Source organism: Eschrichtius robustus, chromosome 10 (assembly GCF_028021215.1).
Source record: "Eschrichtius robustus isolate mEscRob2 chromosome 10, mEscRob2.pri, whole genome shotgun sequence".
NCBI classification, from domain to species: Eukaryota; Metazoa; Chordata; class Mammalia; order Artiodactyla; family Eschrichtiidae; genus Eschrichtius; species Eschrichtius robustus.
Window position 1 is genome coordinate 27,757,911 of NC_090833.1, and position 25,497 is coordinate 27,783,407.

General features: G+C 38.6%; 1 protein-coding gene across 3 annotated transcripts in view; it reads right to left on the minus strand.

Moving 5' to 3' along the window:
* Positions 1 to 25,497, minus strand: part of SLC44A1 (solute carrier family 44 member 1) — a 214,737-nt gene that overhangs the window by 132,468 nt on the left and 56,772 nt on the right. For all 3 annotated transcript variants that reach the window (XM_068552739.1, XM_068552738.1, XM_068552737.1), the window contains exon 3: positions 24,039 to 24,181. In XM_068552739.1, coding sequence (XP_068408840.1) covers positions 24,039 to 24,181 — 143 coding nt within the window. The remainder of the gene's footprint in view (positions 1 to 24,038; positions 24,182 to 25,497) is intronic.

Genomic DNA, 25,497 nt, shown 5'->3' on the forward strand with positions numbered 1-25,497 from the left:
GCCAGAGGTTTCCAGGGTCTTGCAGATAGCTGGGCCTAGGCTGGATCAATGACAGTGCCTTTTACAGCTTCCTGAGAACAGATGCCTTGTCTGATAGTCCTGCAAGCTTCTGCCCCCTCTAAGGCCAGGAGTGCCCTCACTTTATTTCCAACTTTTTTTATATCTTAAAGCACACTCCCTTGATTTACACTAGTGACTGGGCAGCTGCCTTATACCACACCTGGGTCAGACCAATCTGAGCTTGCTTTCTGATTCTCTTTCTTAATAGTCCTCTGGCCTTGGGGAATATATTTATCCTTCTGAGCCTCAGTTTCCTTACCTGTAAAACTGCATACCACTTACTTTATTTGTTGTAATGTTATTGACAATGTACATAAAGCATCTAACAGGCAGTATATACTCAGTGATTCATATCATTAAGAAACTGACTTGCCTTTCACAAAATTTACATTTCATAGTAAGGCACTAAATTCAACACCTTCTGATATGGACATAAAACAGGACTACAATATTAGTATTTAGCTTTCATTTGGAGGAAAAATCTGTGTAGGTGTAGTCATGACTGTTAGGGCATTAGCCTTGATAAGAACTAAGCAGGTCTCCAGAACTGATCTAGCACAAGGCAAACAATATTAAGAGGGAAAGAAGAATTCTACACTGACTATAATACTGTAAAACACTGCACATTTTTTTACCCTGTGTATATGGTTCAGAAGAATCTGCTTCAACAGAACTACAAAAATAACTTTAAATGGTATCCTCAGGAATTACACTCACATACATACACGTCATTAAACTCAAAAGTCACCCAACTCCACAGTCTAAGAACATAATAAACTTAATTCCCTACACATTTCCCATATTCAAATGCATATACTCATAACACATGTAGACACACTCAATGTTTAAAATAATTTGTAGGCCTTAGATTTAGATTCTATCAACATTTACTGAATGTCTGGGTGCTCGGAACTGTCACGCTAATGACTTTATTTGATCCTCACAACAACTTTTTGAGATGGAGGGCTTAACCTTCCACAGAGGACAAAACAGAGATGAACTCAGTTTTGTAGTAGGGACTAACTACATGGCCCAAGAGAGCCAGTAGGTAGGTGTCAAGAGTTATGAAATCAAACCTCGTCCTGATTCTGAGTTTCACTCTATTTCCTATCTGCTCTAGTCTTAAAATATTTCCCACAAATACAATTAATAATTTTAACTGTCCTATATTAATTCTGAATATTGTTTCCAGCATTCTGAAGTTTATCCAATCCATGGCAACATGTCTATAAGTAATTATATTTTAACTAATTGGTATTTCATTGAATATTTACAGAGTAGGAAATGTGCTTCTATTAAACAGACAAATTTAGGATTCATTAAAACTGCACTCTCTTGCCTTTTGATTTGAAAATGCCCTTAGCCTAGTAAATAAATCCTTAGATTAGTTTCAGTTTTCACTTCAAACAAAATGAACTATATGTGGCAATTTTATTTTTTTGAAATGAAACAAATAACCAACTCTCAAATAATCATGGCATTGGCAGACTTTAATAACAAATCAACAGATGAGTGTTTTTTAACTGAGAGGAGGCAAGAGATACTGGGTAAAAAGCTATAAAATATTCTACAAAGATTTCTTAAAACATCCTACTTCCGCTCTGCCACCAGGCAAATGGACGGGAAAGGGATGGGGCATATGAATTTTGAGAAAGCATCTCAGGCAACTCTAATTACACGCCTTGGCTCCTATGCCCCATCCTTTCAGGGCGGAGAACCACTGTCACAGATAATTTATAAACCTAAGTTAAAAGCAAATTTTCATTGCTATCCTCAGTGAATCTTTTACTAGACCTAGTAATAACTTAAAAACAGCTTGATATAAGCTTCCCATTCTTTAGAGGAACTAGAATGACTAAAATAGCAAAAGTGGGAATGAGAGAAGAGAAGCACCAAGAGAAAAATACTCCACAAATGAAACAGCCCAGACACCTGCAGGCACTGGCCTATACAACACGCACACAGCATGATCCTGAGAAGAACACATTTGCAAAGAGAATTGTAAAGCAGCCGAAGCGAGCTTTGAACCTAAAAGTTAGGAGAAGGGAGAAAAATGTTCAAACCAAACTGTAATGCAAACATTAGAGAGGACAGCAGTTAAGACAGATAAATATATATTACGGTCGAAGTGGTTTCTGGGAATTATCGACGGAGAGAAAAAGATAAATTCATTTAAAACTGAAATTCTTGAAATGCAATAGCAAGGTATCCCCAAAAGGGGAGGAAAGGAGAGATATCTAAATGAAATATCTATCTACACAGTGAACTCAAGGGGACAGATGCACCAAAGATGAAAACTAGGGCTATGAGGCAAAGGGAGGGGCACTAACACAGGGAAGCTCAGGGAAAGTGACAAGAGGCACAGAAAGGGGTGACTTTCAAAGCTGTGCTCAGGGCCAAAAAGATGAACAGTGAACAATCTGATGCAGATAAAGGTGCCAGAGAAGGTTCAAACCTAGTTTAAACTTCTATTTTGCTGTCACAAAATAGAAGTTAACTTCACAAATAGAAGTTAAACTTCTATTTTGCCTCATGGAAGATAGGGCAAGGTAAAAACAGTAAGATTTACCAAGAACTCACTTTGGGCCACAAAGCATGTCGGCGCTGTCCTCACACGTCCTAATTCAACAAGAGAGAACTGAGACTTACAAGATGGGCAACTAACCAAAGGCTACACAGACACGAGCCCTGGGGAGACTGACTCCCAAGGGTTGCTCTTTCCACCACTGCTATTCCAATTCAAATTGGAAAGTGAGAATAAATGCAATGGAAACTGAGTTACAGAGCAATCAAATCAGTGAATTAAGATGGGTCAATCCTCTAGAATCCCAGAACAGATGAACCCCTACTTGGACATGACGGTGTTGTCCGCTACGTGGTATGCAACACCCCCATGACAAGGATTAAATAGGTTGATATGAAAACACTTCATTCATTCAACAAACATTATAAGTGTTTACTATGTGCCCACTCCTGGGCTAGGTCCTGGGGATATGAAATTCACACAAAAAAAACAGGGACTTCCCTGGTGGCGCAGTGGTTAAGACTCCGCCTGCCAATGCAGGGGACACAGGTTCAAGCCCTGGTCTGGGAAGATCCCACATGCCGCGGAGCAACTAAGCCCGTGTGCCACAACTACTGAGCCTGCGCTCTAGAGCCCGCGTACCACAACTACTGAGCCCCCGTGCCACAACTACTGAAGCCCGCGCGCCTAGAGCCTGTGCTCCACAACAAGAGAAGCCACTGCAACGAGAAGCCCGCGCACCGCAACGAGAAGCCCGCGCACTGTAACGAAGAGTAGCCCCCACTCGCTGCAACTAGAGAAAGCCTGCGCTCAGCCCGGAAGACCCAATGCAGCCAAAAAATGAATAAACAAATAAAAAAATTTTTTTAAATTCACCAAAAAAACCACACAAAAAAAATTCTTGAATGCAAGTAACTAGAGAAGAAAAGAAAAATACAGTCATCTCAAAATCACGTGATACGCGGCAGGGTTTGGATGGCAGAGGAAACAGTGTAATTCCGCAGAGGATATGGGGTTAGAGGAAGCATTACAGAGCAGGAGGCAGTAGCTCAGCCACATTCTGAAAGTGAGTGGGAATTTTCCAGACAGATGGGGAAGGGAGCGTTCTAGGAGAAGAAACTGCATATGTAAAAGCACAGAAGCATGAAAGAGCATATTTAAGGAATTGTAAATAACTTGAGAAAGTGGACTACAGGATGGGACATCAAAGGGCTATGCACCAAGGAGAGGCAGGCGCTGGAAGAAATAGCTATCCCTAGACTTGGGAGAATCTTTCAATTCTACCCCATTAGACAACTTGCTTTCAAATGGCCACGACACAGTGATGCCCTAGTATAACCAGCCTCTTGGGTTGAAGGCCAGAGAGGGGAAGGCTACAGTACCAGCAGCGCGCTGCCCCAGAGATGAGCCTTTGCCATTAAATTGCCTCTCGCTGCCATGGCAACTCTCTGCAGCAAGGCTTTTTGGAGCAAAAGGTGGCAAGCAGATACTGGGTCTGCTGGCCGCCTCCTGCCAAATTTGGCTTCTCTCCTCTCTCATCAGGATGGAAGCCCTGCAGCACTAAAACTGGAAAGCCGGCTGAAAAATCCCTCCGCCGCTTCTACTTTAGTGATTCCTGACACGTGTTTTCCCCAGAGGGGAATAAAAATGGAGTCTGATCGTTTTCCCAATTATTACCTCATATCAATTTACAATTTATAGCCCCTTTCCACAGAGTATGCTGCCATTAGTGAGTCACACCAAAAGGAAAACACGACGGCCTAGCAGAGGCTTCTGCTAAATATAGACTGCAGAGAACCCCGGGTCTGTACTCCAGTCACAGAGGAATTCCGCCCAGAGGAGGCTTCTTACTTCCTGTGCGGGATGCCAGCACGGCAAGTCCAGTCATCCCAGCTGGTGGTGGGGGTGGGGGGGACCCAATTACCCCACGAAGAGCTGTGTTATACAAGAATAGCGCTACGGGGCCAGCACACTAATGTCGGTGAAACCCAACCTAACCCAACACAACTAAGTGCAACACATAATTAACTACAACTTTACTGGGACAAAGCTAAGGGGAGAGAGAGAAACAAGCTGAGAGCAGCCATTGGACTTCAAATTTGTAACTCCCGATGGTGGCTGACAAGAGTTGTACAATTTTTATAAAGCCCCCGAGACTCCACGAAGACAGACCAGAGAACAGAAAAGGCCTGAGGTGAACTGTGGGGAGCCCAACACATGAGGCTGATGACAGTGGTGTCCCACTTTCCCACTGTCCCCCCCAATCCCAATGAGAAAATGGCGAAACCGTCCTGAGAAAGAGGTAGTTCTTGTTAAAGAAATGCACCTCACCAGCCTCCAAAGAAGCAACTGAACCCTCACCAGCACGGCAGCTTTCTACGCCAGCACCGCCAGAGCCCTTGATGCGCAGGTCACTGCTAAGAAGAGAAATTTTCAGAGTCCTTCCTGGGAAACTCATAGCATTGAGAGCTGGGAAAAACTTAGAACTATAGAGGAAGCCCGGGGATTGGGTTGAGGCAGCAATTGATATTCAGAGAATAAATACCTCCCTGACCTCACTCCCCCGGGTCTCCAGTCTGTCCTCAAATAGCCCAGCACACTCTCACATGAAGCCTTTGCACCTCTGTCTGCCTGGAATGTTCCTTCCTCAGATAGCAGCATGGCTATTGTTAGCTCCTCCACTTGCTTCAAGCCTTCACTTAAAAGTCACCTTCTCAAAGAAGCCTTCCCTGACCACCCTATCTAAAATGCCATCTCTCTACTCTGATGCACCTTATCCATCTTTCTTGCCTTGTTTCTCCTCAACACTTACACTCAATAAGACAATGTATATTTTACTTATTTATCTGTTTATTATCTTTCTCCACTGGTAGAGTATTAGCTCCCAGAAGGCAGAGATATTTAACTGTTTAATTCATCACTATATGCTCAGTGCCTACAATAGTGCCTGGAATAAGAAAAGAGCTTCATTCTTATTTGTTGAATTAATAAATGGGTGGTAAGTGTGTAAGATTTTACCAAGTGTGGCAAGAGTAGAGGGAAGGTAAGGAAGAAGATATTTTAGGTAAAAAGAGACAACTCTCATTCATTCAACAGAAATTTACTGAACACTTTGCCAGGTGCAGGGCTAAATAAGCACTAGTGATACAGTGAAAAGTAAGACCAACGCAAACCAGTGTCTCCCTTCCCAGCATTTATAGCCTAGAGAGTAGGGAGGCAATGACAAAACTGTGTGTAAATGCTTTAACAGAGAAAAGAGGATAGCAGAGGATGCATCAAAAGGGCCCTACGAATGGAGAGTCAGGATAGGAGTCCAGAAGAAAGAAAATCTACAGCCAGAACCTAAAGAGTGAGTAAGAGTTAGCAAGGTGTGGAGGAAGAGGGGTGGGAGCAGGGAGGGAAGAGAGCACACAGAGGCGTATGAAGTGAGAGACAGCATGGCATTACTGAGAAAATGGAAAAGGTCGGGAAGGTTGATACAGACAGTGATGCAAGAGACAGATGGCTGGACAGGCCATCTGGAACTAGATCACATAGGGCCTTGCAAGTGCTATTAAAGACGTCAGAAAGTTTGGAGTTCATTCTAAAGACACTAGGAAGCCATTGAGAGTTCATCAGCTGCCATGGGGAGACAATTAAAGATGAGCAAGAGAGAAAGTAAGGAGACTGGTCAGGAGGCTACTGAATCTCTACCAAGAAAGGATGACTTGGACTAGGGTGAGAAAGGGAATGAAAAGGAGATTTCAAGAGCACATAGGCATAATTAAGAAAACCCGGTAACTAAACATGGAGAGGGAAAGGAAGAAATTAAGAAGGATGCTTAGCATCTGATTTAGGGCAGGGCAGCTAAGGCATCCTTGGTTTGGGCTCTTGTTCCATTCAATAAGACAGAGAACTCAGGAGGAGGAGGACAGTAAGGAGGGATAAAGACCATGTTCCAACTTTAGACAATTTGAGTCAGGGGTGTCTGTGGGGTGTCCAAGTGGACCTAGACAGTTGGCTGTATTGTTCTAGCAGAGAAATCTGGACAAGAGACAGAGATTTTGGAATTATCAGCATATAAATGATAACCTCACCCCTAGGAGGGCATGAGATCACTAAAGTGAGTGTATGGGGTAAAGATTCTTATCCTAAGTGAAATCTGTGACCCTCCTGAAATTGTAAGCAAAATTTGGTACAAATTCACGTGTAGTTTTCTGAAGAGAGACTTCATAGTTCATAGTTTTGAACAGATTGTCAAAAGCCCCCAAAGAGATTAAAACTAAGAGTAAAGTAAGATGAGCAAAGAGCCAAAAGAGGTACCAACATTGCAAAACAAAGGCATGGACCTGGAAACCATGGGGAAAAAATGATTCTCCCATTTAGCTACAGTGTCTGTCTCCTCCTTATACTTGTTCATTAAAGGGAGAAACAATTGCAAGAATGGTAACCAAGAGTCAGATATCATATTGTGTTCCTTATACTAAACTAAGACAGAAAGAAAATTAAAACAGCCTTTTAAAAATATTTCATAAGAGCTACAAGAAAAAGTTTTCTATTTAATCTAGTTAACTAGAAGAATATACCTAAACCCAAGTTCATGGTCAACACTACACAAAGGGATGATTCTCAAAATCATCTTGTTCCAGTACTCAAAATAAATCCTATCTGCTAAGAGCCAAAGGCCAGAAATTTATTTTTCTTTTTAGTTTTAAGCTTTATTGAGATATAATTTGCTTACCATAAAATTCACCTGTAAACTGTATAATTCAATTCAATGTTTTTAAGTGCATTTTACCAAGTTCATCCATCACCACAATCTAATATTAGAACATTGTCACCCCCAAAAGAAACCTTATACCCATTAGCAGTCACTTCCAATCCCCCCACACTCCCTAACCCCCAGACCTAGGCAACCACTAATCTATTTTCATTTCATAGATTTGTCTATTCTGAACATTTCATATGAATGTAATCATGTAATATGTGGTCTTTTGTGATTGGCTTCTTTGACTTGGCACAATGTTTTTGAGGTTTGTCCATGTTGTAGCATATATCTGTACTTCATGCCTTTTGATGGCTAAATAACATTCCTTTGTATGGATATACCACGTTTTATTTATCCATTCATCAGCTGGTACACATTTGTGTTGTTTTCCCTTTTTGGCTATTATGAATAATGCTGCTATGGACATCTGTATACAAGTCTTTGTGTGGACATATGGTTTTATTTCTTTTGGGTAGATACCAAGGAGTGGAATTGCTAGGTCATATGGTAACTCCATGTTTAATATTTTGAGGAACTGCCAGACTATTTCCCAGAGTAGCTGCACCTTTTTTGTTCCCACCAGCAATGTAAGAGGGATCCAATTTTTCCACATTCTTGCCAACATTTAACTGTATGCCTTTTTTATTACAACTATTCTAGTGGATGTGAAGTGGTAACTCACTGTGGTTTTGATTTGCATTTCCTTGATGACAAATGATGTTGAGCATCTTTTTATGTGCTTATTGGTCATTGATCTCTCCTCTTTGGAGACATATCCATTCAAATCCTTTGCCCATCACAGATCTCTTTTTAATCTTTGAGAAAGACAGAATAAGGCAGAGAAAGGTACTAGATACTATCACAACAGTATGAAAAAATTATATTAGAAGAAAAAATAAGGATAAAAGTAGTGAAGGAAGAGTGTTTAGAAAGTACAGGAGTCAAAGGACTAGAAGTGAAAGAATGACTCCAGTGGACAAAGAAGAACACCCAAGCCAGAAGGAGAGAAGGCTGTGGTCAGAATGGGGAATTCTTGAATCAGGTTGAATTGATTTAAGGGTGATGATGAAGATGAAGTTGTGACTACTGAACAGTGAATCCTGAAAACCCCCACTGAGAAGAAATTAAAACAGTTCCCACATCTAGGGTGAGAATCAATGAGACAGAAGATGTGAAAGTGCTCTGTAAACTACACAAATGTAAGGTTGGTTAAAATAGCTGTGTTTTCCCCAACTGGGTTAAAAGCTTTGATAAGTAACTTTGAAACTTGTTTTGGAAGATGGTAATAATGAAGATGATTATAATAAATAGCAGTTAACATTTATGGTTCCAGGCAATGTGCTAAGGAGTAGACATCATTTATCATAGTCATTCCTCCAAAACACCCTAGGAAGTAGGTACTACTATTATCTTCACTTTACAAATGAAGATCTTTAAGCCAAACATATTCATGTTTTTCTCTCTAGTGCAAACCATCCTTGGTTACAGTGTAAACCATAACTGGTTACCTGTCTACTTATAGATACATCCCAATTTCATGGAAAATCTTACCTATCAGAGAAAAACTACAAATACTACTCTCACTGCATTGATTTTTTTTTTATATCAGAGAATCAAAGTTTTTGATAATCAAACATGCCTACCTTGGTACTATTTTATTTCTTTACTGCTTCAGCAATGTATAAATGATCTCCTCTCCATAACAAAGGTAAGTACATAATGTTTGTTTAAAAATATTTAACTCATCTGGGATTTATTCCACATGGTATGAGATTAAGATAGAGCTAAATGCAGTTTTCTTCATATTATCATTCAACAATGTTTTTTATTAAACACTGATCGCTTTTCTCATATATTAAACCACTATGAGTTTATTTCTGATATTTCTATTTTGTTTCCATCACTATTATTAACACACATTCAGGTAGTCTTGTTAATATACTTTGGAATAGGTTTTGGTCTTGAATGGCAAAACTCCCTTTGTTCCTCTCTAAGCTACACAATCCTTAATTAGATAATGACAACTATACACACATAACCCTTACTCAGACAATGAGTAACCCCTTCCCCCTACACATTTTGTCTGGCCAGTACACTAATTGCCAGTATTTAAAGATCAGTAGGGCTTCCCTGGCAGTGCAGTGGTTAAGAATCCATCTGCCAATGCAGGGGACATGGGTTCAAGCCCTGGACCGGGAAGATCCCACATGCTGCAGAGCAGCTAAGCCTGTGTGCCACAACTACTGAGCCTGCACTCTACAGCCCGTGAGCCACAACTACTGAAGCCCGCACACCTAGAGCCGTGCTCCGCAACAAGAGAAGCCACCGCAATGAGAAGCCTGCACACCGCAGCGAAGAGTAGCCCCCACTCGCCGCAACTAGAGAAAGCCCACGCTCAGCAACAAAACCCCAATGCAGCCAAAAATAAATTAATTAATTTAATTAAGCAAAATAAATAAAATAAAAATCAGTAGATGATAGGTGCTATGGTCTGAATGTGTCCCCCCAAAATTCACATGTTGAATTCTAACCCCCAAAGGTGATGGTATTAGGAGGTATAGGGGCCTTTGGGAGGTGATTAGGTCCTAAGCATGCCTATAAATTTCCGGCTTCTCTTGAAAAATTAGTATCACTGGGCCCATGTACCCACATGCCAAGAATTAGCTAGAATCAATCAGCCACTACCTCCCCTCCTTCATATGGGCACACACATATAAAGTTCAAAGTGTCCAACATTCCCTGTTGTCTTATTCCAGGCCACCTAAGTGACTAACAGTGTCTGCCTAAAGGCCTTTGAATTGCAACTTCTGGTAAAACCTACGAGTTTCCCCTTTCTGCCTTCAAAGCCAGAAAGTTCACAGTTAATTTGATGATCAACTTCAGTAACCACACTTAACCTAGATTTCTGGTCTAATCTTTTCTCTACTTCCATGGTATGGCTCCTGATCTTTATCTTCATTTAATTATCTTAAAATATATGGACCTAATTCTAACCGTCTCAAATAATTTTATGAACAAGAATAACTTTTAAAAACATTTGTCCCCTGAAGTTCTTGCCTGCTCCTTTACTGTGTGATTTATACTATCACTCAAATTCAATTCAACATCCTATTGGGATCTTAACTGGTATTATATTAAATCTATAAATTAACTTCGTTAGTATTGTCGCTTTTATCATATTAAGACCACTCAACCAGGAGTAGACTATATTTCTCTTACTATTTGTTTTCTTTTTTCCTATTGAAGTATTATAATGCTCTGTATTTGGCCTTATATCTTGTTAGATTTTTTAATAAAACAAGTATTATCTTTTTCATTACGTTTTGTCTACTGATAAAATAAATGACTGAATTCAGTTAGGCATATTTTTATAACCCATGATTTAAGCATCTCATTTCAAGACATGGTTTTGTTGAATCTCCTAAACATTCAGGATACAGTCCCTAGTCATTGACAAATAGCCTTATTTTTCTCTCTACTGACCTACACACATTTCACTTATCTCTTTTATATGATTTGTTGCAACTATTTACTTAAAATAATACTATAAAAAAAGTGACATCCTTATTATGTTTAATTTTAAATAGACTATTTCTCCATAATATTGGTACCTGCCACTACTATAAACTCCATAAACTTCCCTCATGCCCTCAGACTTAAAATGAAATCTATTTCTGACAGAAGTGCGAAGGTAATTCAATGGGGAAGATAATCTTTTCAATAAATGCTGCAGAAATAACTAGATTTTTGTATGGGAAACACAAACAAACCTTGACCTCTCGCACTGTACACAAACATTAAACATAAGTGCTAAATAAAAAAACTTCCGGGGGCTTCCCTGGTGGCACAGCGGTTGAGAATCTGCCTGCCAATGCAGGGGACACGGGTTCGAGCCCTGGTCTGGGAAGATCCCACATGCTGTGGAGCAACTGGGCCCGTGAGCCACAACTGCTGAGCCTGCACGTCTGGAGCCTGTGCTCCGCAACAGGAGAGGCTGCGATAGTGAGAGGCCTGCGCACCGTGATGAAGAGTGGCCCCCGCTCGCCACAACTAGAGAAAGCCCTCGCACAGAAACGAAGACCCAACACAGCCAAAAATAAATAAATAAACAAATAAATTAAAAAAAAAAAAAAAAACAACTTCCAGAAGAAAACAAAAAAATCTTTGTGACTTTGGGGTACAGCAATGATTTCTTAGAACAGAAAAGGCATGAACCATTAAAAAGACAATTTTTGTGTGATGTTTTTAAAATTTATCTCATGGATAAATTAGACTTCATCAAAATTAAAAACTTTCATTTGTCGAAAGATACCATCAAGAAAATGAAAAGGAAAACCTCATAATAGAGAAATATTTACAGAACATGCCCAACAAAGGTCTTTTATCTAGTATACATAAAGAACTCATAACTTATTAAAACAAACAAACCAATTTATTTAAAAATGTGTAAATGACTTAAATACTTTGCAAAAGAAGATATATGGATGGTCAACTAGCACTTAAGATGCTCAACATCATCAGTCACTAGACATATGAAAATTAAAACCACAGTAACATACCACTACACATGTACTAGAATAGTTAAGATTAAATAGCCTGATAATATGAAATGTTAGTGAGGAGATGGAGCAGCTGTAACTCTCCTGCTTTCCTAGCGGGAATGCAAAACAGTTTGGTAATATCTTATAAAGTTAAACATAGCCTCACCATATGACTTGGCAATCCCAATCTTAGGTATCTACCCAAGAGTAATGAAACAGACCTTCATACAACATCATATACACACATTTTCAAAGCAGTGTTATTCACAATAGAAAAAAATAATGTTAAGCATGGAAAACACACACACACACACACACACACACACACATCCAAAAACTGGTGAACAGATAAACAAAACGTGATATACCCACACAATGTAATACTACTCAGGAATTTAAAAGGAACGAACTACTGATATATTTAACAACATGGATGAATCTCAGATTATTATGCTATGTGAAAAAAAGTGAGAAAATACTACACACTGTATGACTCCATGTATATATATGAAATTCTAGAAAAGGCAAAACTATACTAACAGAAAGCAGATCAGTGGTTATTTGGGGACAAGGATGGGACATGGATTGACTGCAACTGAGCATGAGGTAATTTTCTGGGGGTAAAAGAAGTATGGATTATGATGGGGAGCACATGACTGTATAGTTACCAAAACTGTACACTTAAAATGGATAAATTATTATACGTAAGTTATACCTCAATAAGACTATATTTTAAATTTCATCTTGAAAATGCATTTTACAAAATCCAACTTAATCTAAAGAGTCCCAGTGGGTAGTAACAAATTTAACCTACTCAGAAAGAGGTCTGGACTTTGCCCTGGGCTTTTGGGAGTTAATCTCTAAGCTTTGTAGGAGTGTCTTTATTTGCCTGGGGATTTAGGTTATGGCAGGTAGTCAACAATGTGAAGGTTGGAGGTGGGCCTCACCAGATAGGATTTAGGGTGGAAGTTGACCACTCTTAGAAAGATCAGCAATGTCATATAGACCAGGAGTTTTGGATCATATGGTATTAGCCTGACCAGAAGGGGCTGAGACTGAGTCAGCCACATGGGTAATGAATCATGCTTGCATAATGGTGCCCTAATAAAAATTCTGAATGCTGAAGCTTGGCTGAGCTTCCCAGGTGGCAATACTCCATGCATATTACCACACATCAATGCCAAGCAAGTAACATGCTCTGACTCCAGGGGGAGAGAACAACAGTACCAGCTTCTCTTGTTAGCGTCTCCTTATATCTGTTTGCTTTTCCTTGTAATAAACTGTAACTGTGAGTGTAATAGATTTCAGTAAGTTCTGTGAGGGCTTCTGGAAAACTATCGAACCTAAGGGTGGTCTTGTGGACCCCTGAACTTGCATTTGGTGTCAGGAGTGAGTGTGGTCATGTGTGGACTGTATACCCTCTAACTTCGCACTTGCCCTCAACTCTCACATCCAGATAAACATAAGTAGGTTGCAAATTGATGACTATAAAATTCAGTTGAAGTGGTTCATAATAACCTAAAGTATATTGCAAAGGTCATATCCATAAGCTTATGTACAATGACAAAATAACAAAGAACTTTTACAGCTGTCTGGTTAACCTGGAACCAACCCAAGTAGTAAGACTCTGGGTTGAGGATGTGTAATCAGTTGTTTAACTTAGATATGTCAAGTATACAACCTAGGCAGGTAACACAGAGAAACCAATCATCCCTCCCTTGCCTAGGTGTATGTCTATCATCTAATTCTGTTGAGTGGCTTTTTACTTCCTTATTTAGAATCTGCTCAACATTTTGACTTTCAAGTCCTGAATTTCCTATGGCATGAAGTTGGATCTCTTCTTTCAAATTGCTAGCAGTATTATCCAGAGTAAGTATTTTCCTAAAGGAAGAATTTCACTAGCAATACAGACATTACTTCGTAAAAAGTGTTTTAAAAACTCAGGATAAAGAGGGTGTAATCATGAAATGACAAAAACTGTTTTCCAAAGTTGCCATCATAAATCTGCTTTCTGAAAATTTAACTATCATTTTCACAACTTCCACGAGAGAAAAATGAAAAATTAGGAAAAAACTGCATAAATAATACAGTAAATTTCCATAGAACACCATAAATGTTACTGTTTCCAAATGCTTGTAAATTTGTGGGCAAATGAGTCCACAAATGCAAGTTCAAGTGAAGTATCTATCTAGGCTGCTCTTTTTTGTGTCAAGCCAAACTAGGACAGGTGGCAGGTTAATGTTGCAGTCAGAGAGTATCTGACAGGAGGGCACAGAGGAGAGTGCTTTCCCTCGAAGAAAAGGCAAACTCAAAAAAGGCTCAAAGTATCTCCATTTGTTCAAACTTATCCCTAAGTGTGGGAATGAGCAGATATCTACTGGGCTGCTCTGAAGAATACCCGGGACACTACGTAAAACCCAGCACAATGGATAAATGTGCTACCTCTGTTCTCCTAAGTTTCTACAACTCCACAAGACAGAGCTGGGAGCTCCTTACTGTGTGCACCAGTTTTCATCAGGCTTTAGGTTGGCCTGCAGAACTCCAACCTGCAGACGATGTTCTTCAGCCAACAAGAACCAAGTTTAGCATTCTAATCAGAATCTCATCCTCACTACAGGTGGGCTCTTGGAGCTGCCTCTTGGCCCAAGAACCCACATGACCATCCATCATCAGCTCCCTCCTGCACCATCATCACTATGTGTGCCCTCCTTCCACAGATCTACTTTATTTGATTTTTCCCCTGCTAGAATGCAAGTTCTGCTCTGAACCCCCAACTCACCTAACTGGGGCTCTAAAAAAACCCTACTTTGAATGACTCTGTTCCTGAACCCCCAGTCATTGGGTGAGAGATTCTCCAACCCACATGGACAATCTAGAACTAAGAGGCAACCTTAAAGAAGGGGAAGTCAAAAACATTGAAGCATGAGAAGGATTTGACCCACTGTTGTTGAAGGAAAGGGACCATAAGCCACAGGATATATAGGCTACAGAATACATAGGTTACCTCTAGAAGCTGAGAATGACCCCTGGCTGATAGCCAGCAAGGAAATGGAAGCTCGTCCTACAGCCACATGGAACTGAACTCTGCCAACAGCCTGAATGAACTTGGAAGAAGATTCATTCCCCAGAGCCTCTAGTAAGGAACACAGCCCTGCCAACCCTCTGATGTCAGCTTTGTGAAACCTGGGGCAGGGAACCAGCTGAGCTGTGCTGTGCACAGAATTCTGATTTACAAAACTTTATTGTTTTAAGGCACTTAGTTTGTGGCAATTTGTTACAGAAGCAGTGGAACTGAACACAATAGTGCCCCCAGTGCTACCACCAAATTGCCTTATTTTCCCCACCAGCCTGCAGTTAGGAACCCAGGAAACTGGAGTCACCCAGCTTTCAATATACAACACTTTTATAGGATGCCCCACACTGCACTGTCATAGTTTATCTGTGTATTTTGTCTTTCTCACTAGAACGCAAGCTCTTCAAGGACAGGGACTGTGAATTCCTTTTTTTTTAACTCTAATTTTTTTTCATTGCCCAAATAATATACACTGATGGTAGAAAACTTAGGGAAAAAAGAAGCATGAAAGAAAATTTAAATGACCCATAATTCAACAGTTAATATTCAACAGTTAATAATTCAACTGTTAATATTTTCATGTCATTCTGTACTTTATTATGTACATGTATTTTTCATATATATAAATAAAAATCACACTATATATACTGATTTATAACTTTATTTTCCCCTTAATAATGTTATGTGGATATTCCACGTCAATGGACATAATTCTATACCATCATTTTTACCGTTCCATAGTATTCAGACTGGGCCAGGTCCTCCTGTTAAAACCACTCTGGTGCCCTTATATCTCGCCCTTCATAACACTTTTGACAGCTGTAATAACATTTGTGATTGTATGATGATATTATTAAGTTCTGTTTTCTCTACTAGATTGTAATTTCCATGAGATAAAAGAGTGTGCCTATTTTTCTCAGGAGTATAATCTCCAATGCCTAACCCAAAGAAGATGGCCAAGAAATATAATTCATGAATGAATTAATTAATTAAAGCAAACCTCTTTTCAGCCATTTAGGTTGTTTCCTATTTTGTTATTCTTAATAGAGGTTTTTAGCACACAGTAGATTTTCAATAAATGTTTGCTGACGACTAAATAAAATAATAAACAGAATTTTAAAGAATGGTGAAGGATAGTCATTCAGTGGGCAGTAATTTGATTTAAGTCATTGGGAGGAAAAGAAATATGCCCTAGTGATGTAAACATGAAGAACTGTACATAGCTGATAAAAGGATCCTCAAAGTGAATATTCTAGCAAATTTTATCTTTACTTTTCTAGTCTTTTTTTTTTCAAACAGAGACAGGTATGCATAGTCAACAAGATTTGATAACTCTTTAAAAAGTCTTCAAAAGAGACCTATGTTTTATATGAGAACTAATTTTTTTTTAAGTTCTTCCTAAAATATATGGTTATATGGCATAGTATAGGCCCAGAAAGCTGGGCAATCTGGTCATGAGTAGTTTAAAATGTGAACACATTCTTCATATGGGTATAATATCACTACCAACCCCCTAAATAATAAATAAGACATCATAAAAGTTAATAAGCTTTATATAGTATTGTACATCAATTATACTTCAATTAAAAAAAAAAAAAAAAAGAAACCAGGGGAAAAAAGTTAATAAGGTAATGAGCAATCATGGGATAGACTGAACCAGACACTAAACCTACAGAATTCTGAGATTCAGTGGCCACTAAAGTCCTATTCTTTTTTTTTTTTAAATATTTTATTTATTTATTTATTTGGCTATGCCAGGTCTCAGTTGCAGCATGCGGGATCTAGTTCCCTGACCAGTGATCGAACCCGGGCCCCCTGCACTGCAAGCACGGAGTCTTAACCACTGGACCACCAGGGAATTCCCTGAAGTCCTATTCTGTATCCATGTAGAGATTATAAAAATAGACAGTTTCTTTAAAATAAGACTATTGCCTATTAAATAATCAATGATCTTACTAAGAAAGTAACATTGCCAGTTTTAAGCTACATGTTTTTCAATGAATATTTAACACATACAAATGGTAAAAATATACAAATGTGAAATGAGAATAATGCATTTCATCATTAAAATTCATATTCTTTATCTTACAGAGAAAGAAACACACAAGATTGCCTCCAAATTATTCAAAGCCTTCAGAGACTGTATAGGTGCTTTGGTTCCTCACAAAGTTTCTTTAGTTATAACTTTATTGATTTATATAACCTGCCCTTTCTTCTTTGCATGTTCTACTAAAAGTTTCTTTCATCTTTAAATGTTGGAAGGGAGAGGCCCCAAAAGCGAAAAAGGTGAGAAAGTAGAATCACTGTGTAGCTTACCAGAGACAGTATAGCATATAATGCAAAGAGCACTAGACTAAGCATGGAGAGTGGAGAGCTAGTCCTGGTATTACTGTCTTTGTCAAGTCACTGATGTTTCCTAGACCCCAGTTTCTTCACCTATAAAATGAAGGGGCTCAGTGATCTCAAGGGCCCTTCCAGCACAAACATTCTAAGCTGTGGATTTCTGGGGAATGAGACAGTTAAAGAAAAGAAGTAAAACTCACACTAGATACCCTGCTAAAGATTATGAAGGTAACTGAAAAAGGTCTCAAATAAAATGCCCCCTATGGATTTTACTCACACATGCATGCCATCAACCTCCTCAGACCTCTACTTCCTGTACATCTTGTTGACACGGATTTATCTGAAATCTGAGAGGCATTTTAGGGCCACAGAGCCTTTATCAGTGGTTGGGACTTTAATGGCTTCCTTAGAGAAAAGCCAAAAAGATAAAGAAGAACGTTAGATTTGTGCAAAAAAAACACACACAAAAAAAATTTGTGTATTAGAGGTACCTTCAGAACCTCTGCAGAAAGATCAATATTGATAAGTGAGATAAGCTGAGAAAATTTCTTAGAGCAACAAAGAAAGTGGACACTAAGCTGTGTGTTAGGATTGTTTGCAGAATGGAGAACAGAGTTCTATTAATAATATAATGCCTATATCAAAATGATTAAAAGCAGTTCCCTACATACCCTCACCCGGCTTTACGATAGCCTATGTATACTAAGAGCCACTGCCACCTTGCCTTAGCCTCTCCCATCCCAAGCAACCAGAAAAGGGGACTATCTGTGGAGGAAACACAGTACCTCCCCTCCTCCAATCGTCTTACCAGGGGTCAACAGAGCTAGATGCTTTGCCCCCATATAGTCCTCATATACACTAATTCAGGTATCTTAGAACTAGAAGCATTTCTGCTTTATCCAAATTGATAAGGATAAAGCAGAGATTTGATGGATGATTTCATTTTGCAAATTAAAACTATAATGATATCACCTCACACCAGTCAGAATGGCCATCATCAAAAAATCTACAAAAAATAAATGCTGGAGAGGGTGTGGAGAAAAGGTAACCCTCTACAATGTTGGTGGGAATGTAAATTGGCACAGTCACTATGGAGAACAGTATGGAGGTTCCTGAAAAAACTAAAAATAGAGTTGCCATATGATCCAGCAATCCCACTCCTGGGCATATATCTAGAGAAAAACATGGTTTGAAAGGATACATGCGCCCCAATGTTCATTGCAGCACTGTTTACAATAGCCAAGACATGGAAGCAACCTAAATGTCCATCGACAGATGAATGGATAAATAAGATGTGGTATATATATATATATATATATATATATATATATATATATATATATATAAATACTACTCAGCCATAAAAAGAATGAAATAATGCCATTTGCAGCAACATGGATGGACCTAGAGATTATCATACTAAGTGAAGTAAGTCAGACAGAGGAAGACAAATGTCATATGATATCACTTATATGCGGAATCTAAAAAAAAATTATTCAAATGAACTTATTTACAAAACAGAAACAGATTCACAGACTTAGAGAATGAATTTACGGTTACCAGAGGGGGAAGGAAGGAGGGAGGGATAGATTAGGAGTTTGGGATTGGCATGTACACACTGCTATATTTAAAAGATAACCAACAAGGACCTACTGTAAAAATAAATAAATAAATATAAATTTTAAATAAAATAAAAAAAGATGGGGCTTCCTTTCTGGGAACAATTTCTATAATAATAATGATTCTCTGTCTAAAAATTGACACATACACTCTAAGACTAACTTTATTTTATTTTTTATTTTTTTGGGTTTTTTTTAAATTTATTTATTTTTGGCTGTGTTGGGTCTTCATTGCTGCATGCGGGCTTTCTCTAGTTGCGGTGAGCGGGGCCTACTCTTTGCTGAGGTGTGCAGGCTTCTCATTGCAGTGGCTTCTCTTGTTGTGGAGCATGGGCTCTAGGCACGTGGGCTTCAGTAGTTGTGGCACACGGGTTCAGTAGTTGTGGCGCACAGGCTTAGCTGCTCCCAGGCATGTGGGATCTTCCCGGACTGGGGCTCAAACCCATGTCCCCTGCATTGGCAGGCAGATTCTTAACCACTGCGCCACCAGGGAAGCCCTAAGACTAGCTTTATGGTTTTGAAAATGATAGGCAATCTAGAATGTGGCGGAAGAGATATGTTTTGGGAATTGCCAATCAGAGTTCAAAATATATTATTACCATTCCAATCCCCACTACCAAAAAAAAATGGCTATAAGCCACACCCGTGCTTTACAGTACCATTAATACCATAGCTCAGCTATAAATACAAGTCATTTTCTTCTCCGGGCCTTAGTTGGCACTCACAAATATTTGATGCAATGCTTTAAGGAGGTTACCTATTAGATAATCTTAAAGATCCCTTTCATCTCTGGCATTTTATGGTTCTAAGATAAATGATCTTTTCTACATTGACCCAGAGTCAGAACTTTATTTATAGCATTGTTTCTATGCAGAAAAGTTTTATACATCTCAAGCAACTGACTTAAAAATCAACTTTGGGAACATAATCCATTTGAAGTTGAGGCCTTCCAGTATCTCATAAAATATTGTCTGCCATGTTCCTATACATCTTTATTAGTACAGTAAATATTATTTGGAGAAAAAGAACAATTATAATTAGAATGATTAAAAAAATAAAACACAGCCTTTTCTTTACTACTATAGAATTCTTACGGTCGTCTTGGTATCTTAAATTTTCTGGTTAGAACAGGTCAAAGACATTTCCCTTCCCATGACTCTCTTGACTTACCTCCTTCCTATTTTATTGCAATTCAATAAGCCCTTATGAAACAACACTTGGTTTCTGAAATTTGGGAGTCATACAAAACATGGTGCTCCAGGGTGACAGAGTTGGGTAGTGTGGCACTCAGATTCTAAGATGCCCTAATTATCCCTACATCCTATAATTCAGACCCCTCCCCTTAAGTTTGGGTCGGACCTGTGACTTGTTTCTAACCAGTAGAATATGGCAAAGGTGAGGGGATCTTACCTGCATAGTTACATTACATAAGACTGTAACTCCCATCTTGCTAGCAGGCTCTCTGTATTGACTCCCTCCCTGTTGGCTTTGAAGTAAGCTGCCATGTGGACAGGCCCACGTAGCATGCAACGAAGGTGGCCTCTGGCTGACAGCCAGTAAAGAGCTAAGGCTCTCGGTCTAACAATCCTCAAGGGGTATGTGCTACCAACAACCACCTGAGCTTGGAAGGGGAACTTCCCCAGTAGAACGCCAGCTCTGACCAACACCTTGATTGCAGCCTTCTGAGAGACTCTGAAGCAGGAGTCCAGCTAAGGCAAATCCAGATTCCTGACCCACAGGAACTGTGACATAATAAATGTCTCCTGTCGTAAGCCACTAAGTTTATGGAAATATTGTTACCTAGCAACTGATCATTAATACAAGCAGATAAGAAGCACGGTGTAATTAGAGAACAACTTAAAGGCAATAGAAATCCAAGTATAAAGTTCTGGGATAAAGTTAGTTTTGAAATATACCATAGAGAGGGTATGAGACCCACATTCTTTCAAGAATTCAGATTGGCAGAGAGGTAGAGGGACAGCACAGAGGTAGAATAAACTGAATACCATGGACAATAGTATCGCTACACTGAGAAACAGTGAGCTAAGACTGAAGAGGTACATTGGGTCTAGGTCACGGTAGGGCTAAGTGGGCTCATTTTCAGTACTGTAGGTAATCACACAAAAGGAAAGGCTCTTGAGCAGGGAAATGACAGTAAAAAGTGCTTCAAAGAACTTAATCCTATCACAGTATAAAGGATGGAGAAGATTAGAGATAAGAAGACCAAGAATAGATATGCTGGCACAACAGTCTTCATCTGTTGTGAAGGGGGGGGGGGGGGGCTTTCACACTCATGAATAATCAAAGGAATGCAAATTAAAACTATAAAACACCACTTTGTGGTTGATCAGATTAGTACAAAAACTAATAATACTAGCAAAGATAAAGCAATCTCAGACACTTTGTTGGTGGGAATGTAAATGGAACAGACTGTATGGAAAGGCACTTAGTGATATGCATTAATAACCTTAAAATATTCAGATCCTCAGACTCAGTAATTCACTTTGAGAACATATTCAAAACAATAAATAAATTTATTTACTCATTCAACAAACGTTTAATTGAGTGCCTACTACATTCCAGGTACTGAGGATACAGCAGTGAACAAAACAGACCTCACCTCTGCTTTCATGGAACTTAGAAGAGACTAACATTTAACAAATAATCACAAAATAAATGTATAATTGCACATATTACAGGATAAAATGAGACAAATTATGAGCTTAAAAAAGACCTTTCTGGGAAGTAACATTTATACTGAGAGCTGAAGGATGAATAGAATTTAGCCACATGAAGAATAAGAGGATTTTTTTTTTTTCTGATAGAGGAAACAATATTCATGAAGGCAAGAAAGAGTTGTATTCAAGATTTTAGAGGATTCATTCATTAACTTATTCAACAACTATGTATGGAAGTTCTAGTAAGTACCAGGAACTAGGGGCTGAGGATAAGGGATGGGAGAAAATGATCAAGGTCAAGTTGAGGTAACAGCAGACAAAACAGGTATAAAAGTTTCTATAGGAATGGAAGGGCATGGTATTCATAATAAAGCCAAAGATGTATGTGTGAAAAAGGAGGAAACCAATGCATTTGGCAGGAAAAAAAAAAGGATGGAGTATAGGTAACAAACACAAAGATTTTCTACCTCCTCTCAAATCCAAATAGTATAGACTTACCTGAGAAAGATACGTTCAAAACAGTACCATTCATTTATTAAAAAAATTACTACTTATAGATAGAAATACTTAGATGGCTCAGTGCTAAAATGTTCATATGCAGAGAAGAAGAAGTAGAGATCAAAAATAAATTTTAAACATATATACATGAGTTAAGGCGTAGCTATACTTGGGACACTACCCTACAGCTATCCATGAATGTGTCTCAACTGTACTAAGCATTCAAGGAAAGGGAACCACTTTTTCGGAAAAATAAGCAGGCTTTCTTTGCAAGAGGCCAAGATGTACATAGAATAATCTGAGGATTTGAAATTAAAAACTGACCAAATGAACCTCCATAAGCTTAAGGATGAAGTGACAGTTACACAAACTTCATGGTAAGAATATGCTTGGAGTTATCAGCAAGTTAAAAAGGGAGCCATAAGAAAGATCATGACCTCATCTCAGCAGTAGACCTGAGGAAGTAGAGCCCTTTTCCTCCTGTCTCAATTATCTAAATGGAAATATTTCATGTTTGGTACATGTCAACAGCATTAAAGAGTTACAAATATTTGACACTACCTTCAAAAATATATATATATGCAGAACTCTATACTATTTTTGCAACTTCTCTATGAGTCTAAAATTATTTCAAAATAAGAAGTATGGGTAGATTTGCTACAACAAATAACACAAAGCCTAAAATTTGTGTTAATTTCATGAAGCAATCAAAAAGAAGGACAAATGAAACAATTCTCCAAGTTATGCTCTAAGAGTCCAATTTTCACTTCTTCTGTTAAGGGATGCAGGTACCTATCAAGAGAAAAGCCCATGGTCTGTCTTGGACATCCACTGCCCACCAGACTTCTGGGGAAGTCATTTCGATCTCTCTAAGCCTCTGCTACACCTACCCCACAGGTTGGTATTATATACTTTTTGACTATGGCATGCTATACAAGTATTCATTATCATTATTTAGAATTATTTATTTGAACTGCATTATTCCTTCATTAAATGGAGGAATATCTCTAAGATATGATGAACTACTTGGATTTTTTTCAAGTCTTTGCATTTATCAAATGAAACTTCTACTTAAGTAGGGGCCCAGATTTAACCAACAGATTTATCTAACAATAAATATAGTTATTATATCCCCCCAAATATAATAGAACTACAGTCTAAAAAATGTTTTTATCTGCTTTAGCCTTTTCCTATTAAGTTCATTAATGGAATTGGTTAACCTGTTACCTTAAAATTAATTCGGTTAATTCTGAAGACCTGTATTTATTTATTAGACCTGTCTAATAAAGTTTGATGGGGCATAAATACACAGTTTGAACAAACATACTATCATACATAAAATGTTTGATGAAATATATTTTCCTCACAGACATTAAAAATGAAAAATAGCTCTTTTGAAGAAAAGAGGCGATTAAGTCAGGAATTTCATGAAATCCAAAAGCTGAACCTTGAGAACCAAAAGAAATTTCTAAGTCTGACAAAGAAAATATATTTCTTATAAAATTGGAAATCAATGTGTACTTATAAATGATGCAGCACAAAATGCTTCATTGTAACTTTAATGTGTCAAAATCCATTATCCCTCTGCCTTCCATCAAGTACACTCTTAGGAAGAAAAATATTATATTATTTTCTGTGTTAAAACTTAGTGTACAGCCTAAAGGTGAGTCGGAAAACAGAGTACAAGAGTAACCCTCTCAAATCACGCATTTACTCATTAAAACCTCAAGGTAGCCCATTTTAACATGGCACCTAATTTTGTTTCCTGGAAAATGTATTTATAGACCAAAACCAGAAACGATTCAAGTGGACAGTGAAAAAGAAAATAAAAAACATCAACAGGAAGCATACAAAAATAATATTCCGTAAGATATTATCTTTATAACAGTAAGAAAAGCAGGATGCCCCCTCCCCTTCAAAGTTTCCAGTGTTCACCATTCAGCCAGTCTACTCACTTCCGGTGGGTGTGGTCCATGCCACTGTTTGGTATTGCTTCCAACTTTGCATTTTTCTGCCCACAGATATTTCCATAGCTGTCGTATCCTGACACTAGTCTTGCTGCTGCACCTGTTGCTACTGAAAAGCCACAAATAAATCCCTAGGGGAAAAAAACAGAAAAAAACATACAAATAAACCATTTCAATAGCAACAGTCACTACTTGATACAATAATGAGCTGCTTTTGTCCCTTGAAGGGAATAAAGAGCTATCTTTCCTTTTGCAAACACTGTTTCACTGTTCTCCTTGGATTTCACATAAGCTATATACAAAGCAGTCCACAGGGTAACACTATTTACTACAATAACAAATCTCAAGCTTTTACATCATAAGACTGTCTTTGCATTTTATAATAATAATAGCAGTTTCTCTGTATTGAACATCTGCTCAATGCCAGGATCTGTACCAGATGCTTACCATACATTTTCTCTAATCCTGATGATGGGGAAACTGAGGCCCAGAGAGCATAAATAAGTTGCCCAAGGCCATAGAAGCTAGTAAAGATCAGAGCATAGACTCAGACCCAGCTTTCTTCATTCTTTAGTTTTATTTGGTTGTAAAAGAGTTCTGTTAAATGAACAACAGCAACAGATGAAAGACAAAAATTCAAAGAACAATAGGTACGTGGGTTTTGAATTACTATCACTTCAGTACACACAACACTTCTGTTCCCTTCCCGCAGTAAAGTTGAATACAAGCCAAAGAATTATACCATGAAGCACCACCACGCTCTGAATATTGGAGACTCAAGGAGAGTGAGGCACTGGGTCCGTGTGCCGCAAAGGTCACTTCATTTCATGGGAATATGCTTAGCCACAGTGCCAAAGGCAAATGGTACTTCCTTCAGAACTGCATCATGCTTGCTAAATTGAGGATGCACTGACCAAAGCAAAGCAATAAAACCCTACACTCAACTTCAGGCTACTGGGCATAAGAACAGGAAATAAGGTGAGTCCCTACTAATAACTGACTGAATTGGGAGAAAGGATGGGGGTTAAGAAATATTCTTGCAACACGGTCATTAAAAAGGCTGAGTTTTTTGTTATCTTTATTAAAGTGACGAATGAAAATAGAGATGATCACTGTTTCACTCATCATAGCCAAGTATCATGAGTAGTACTTACCTAAGCAGCCCTGCTAGAGCTCAGGTCTACACTGGTAAATACTGTACTCATATGCAATGCCTCAAAGGATTTCCCTCTTAAACCTACTTTCCTAAAAAGGCAAACAAACTCTTTTTTCTAAATAGCTCCTCTATGTTTATCGTGCAGGTAAGGAAAATGAAGGGGGAAGCATAGAGAGTGTAGGTCTACCTAGTAAAAACGTCTTGAAACTACGCTTTGTAAGAAAGTGGACTTGGAGCAGAGACTATGCCTGATTCGCTACCCTCTCACCCTCTGATCCTTTTGCCAAGTTA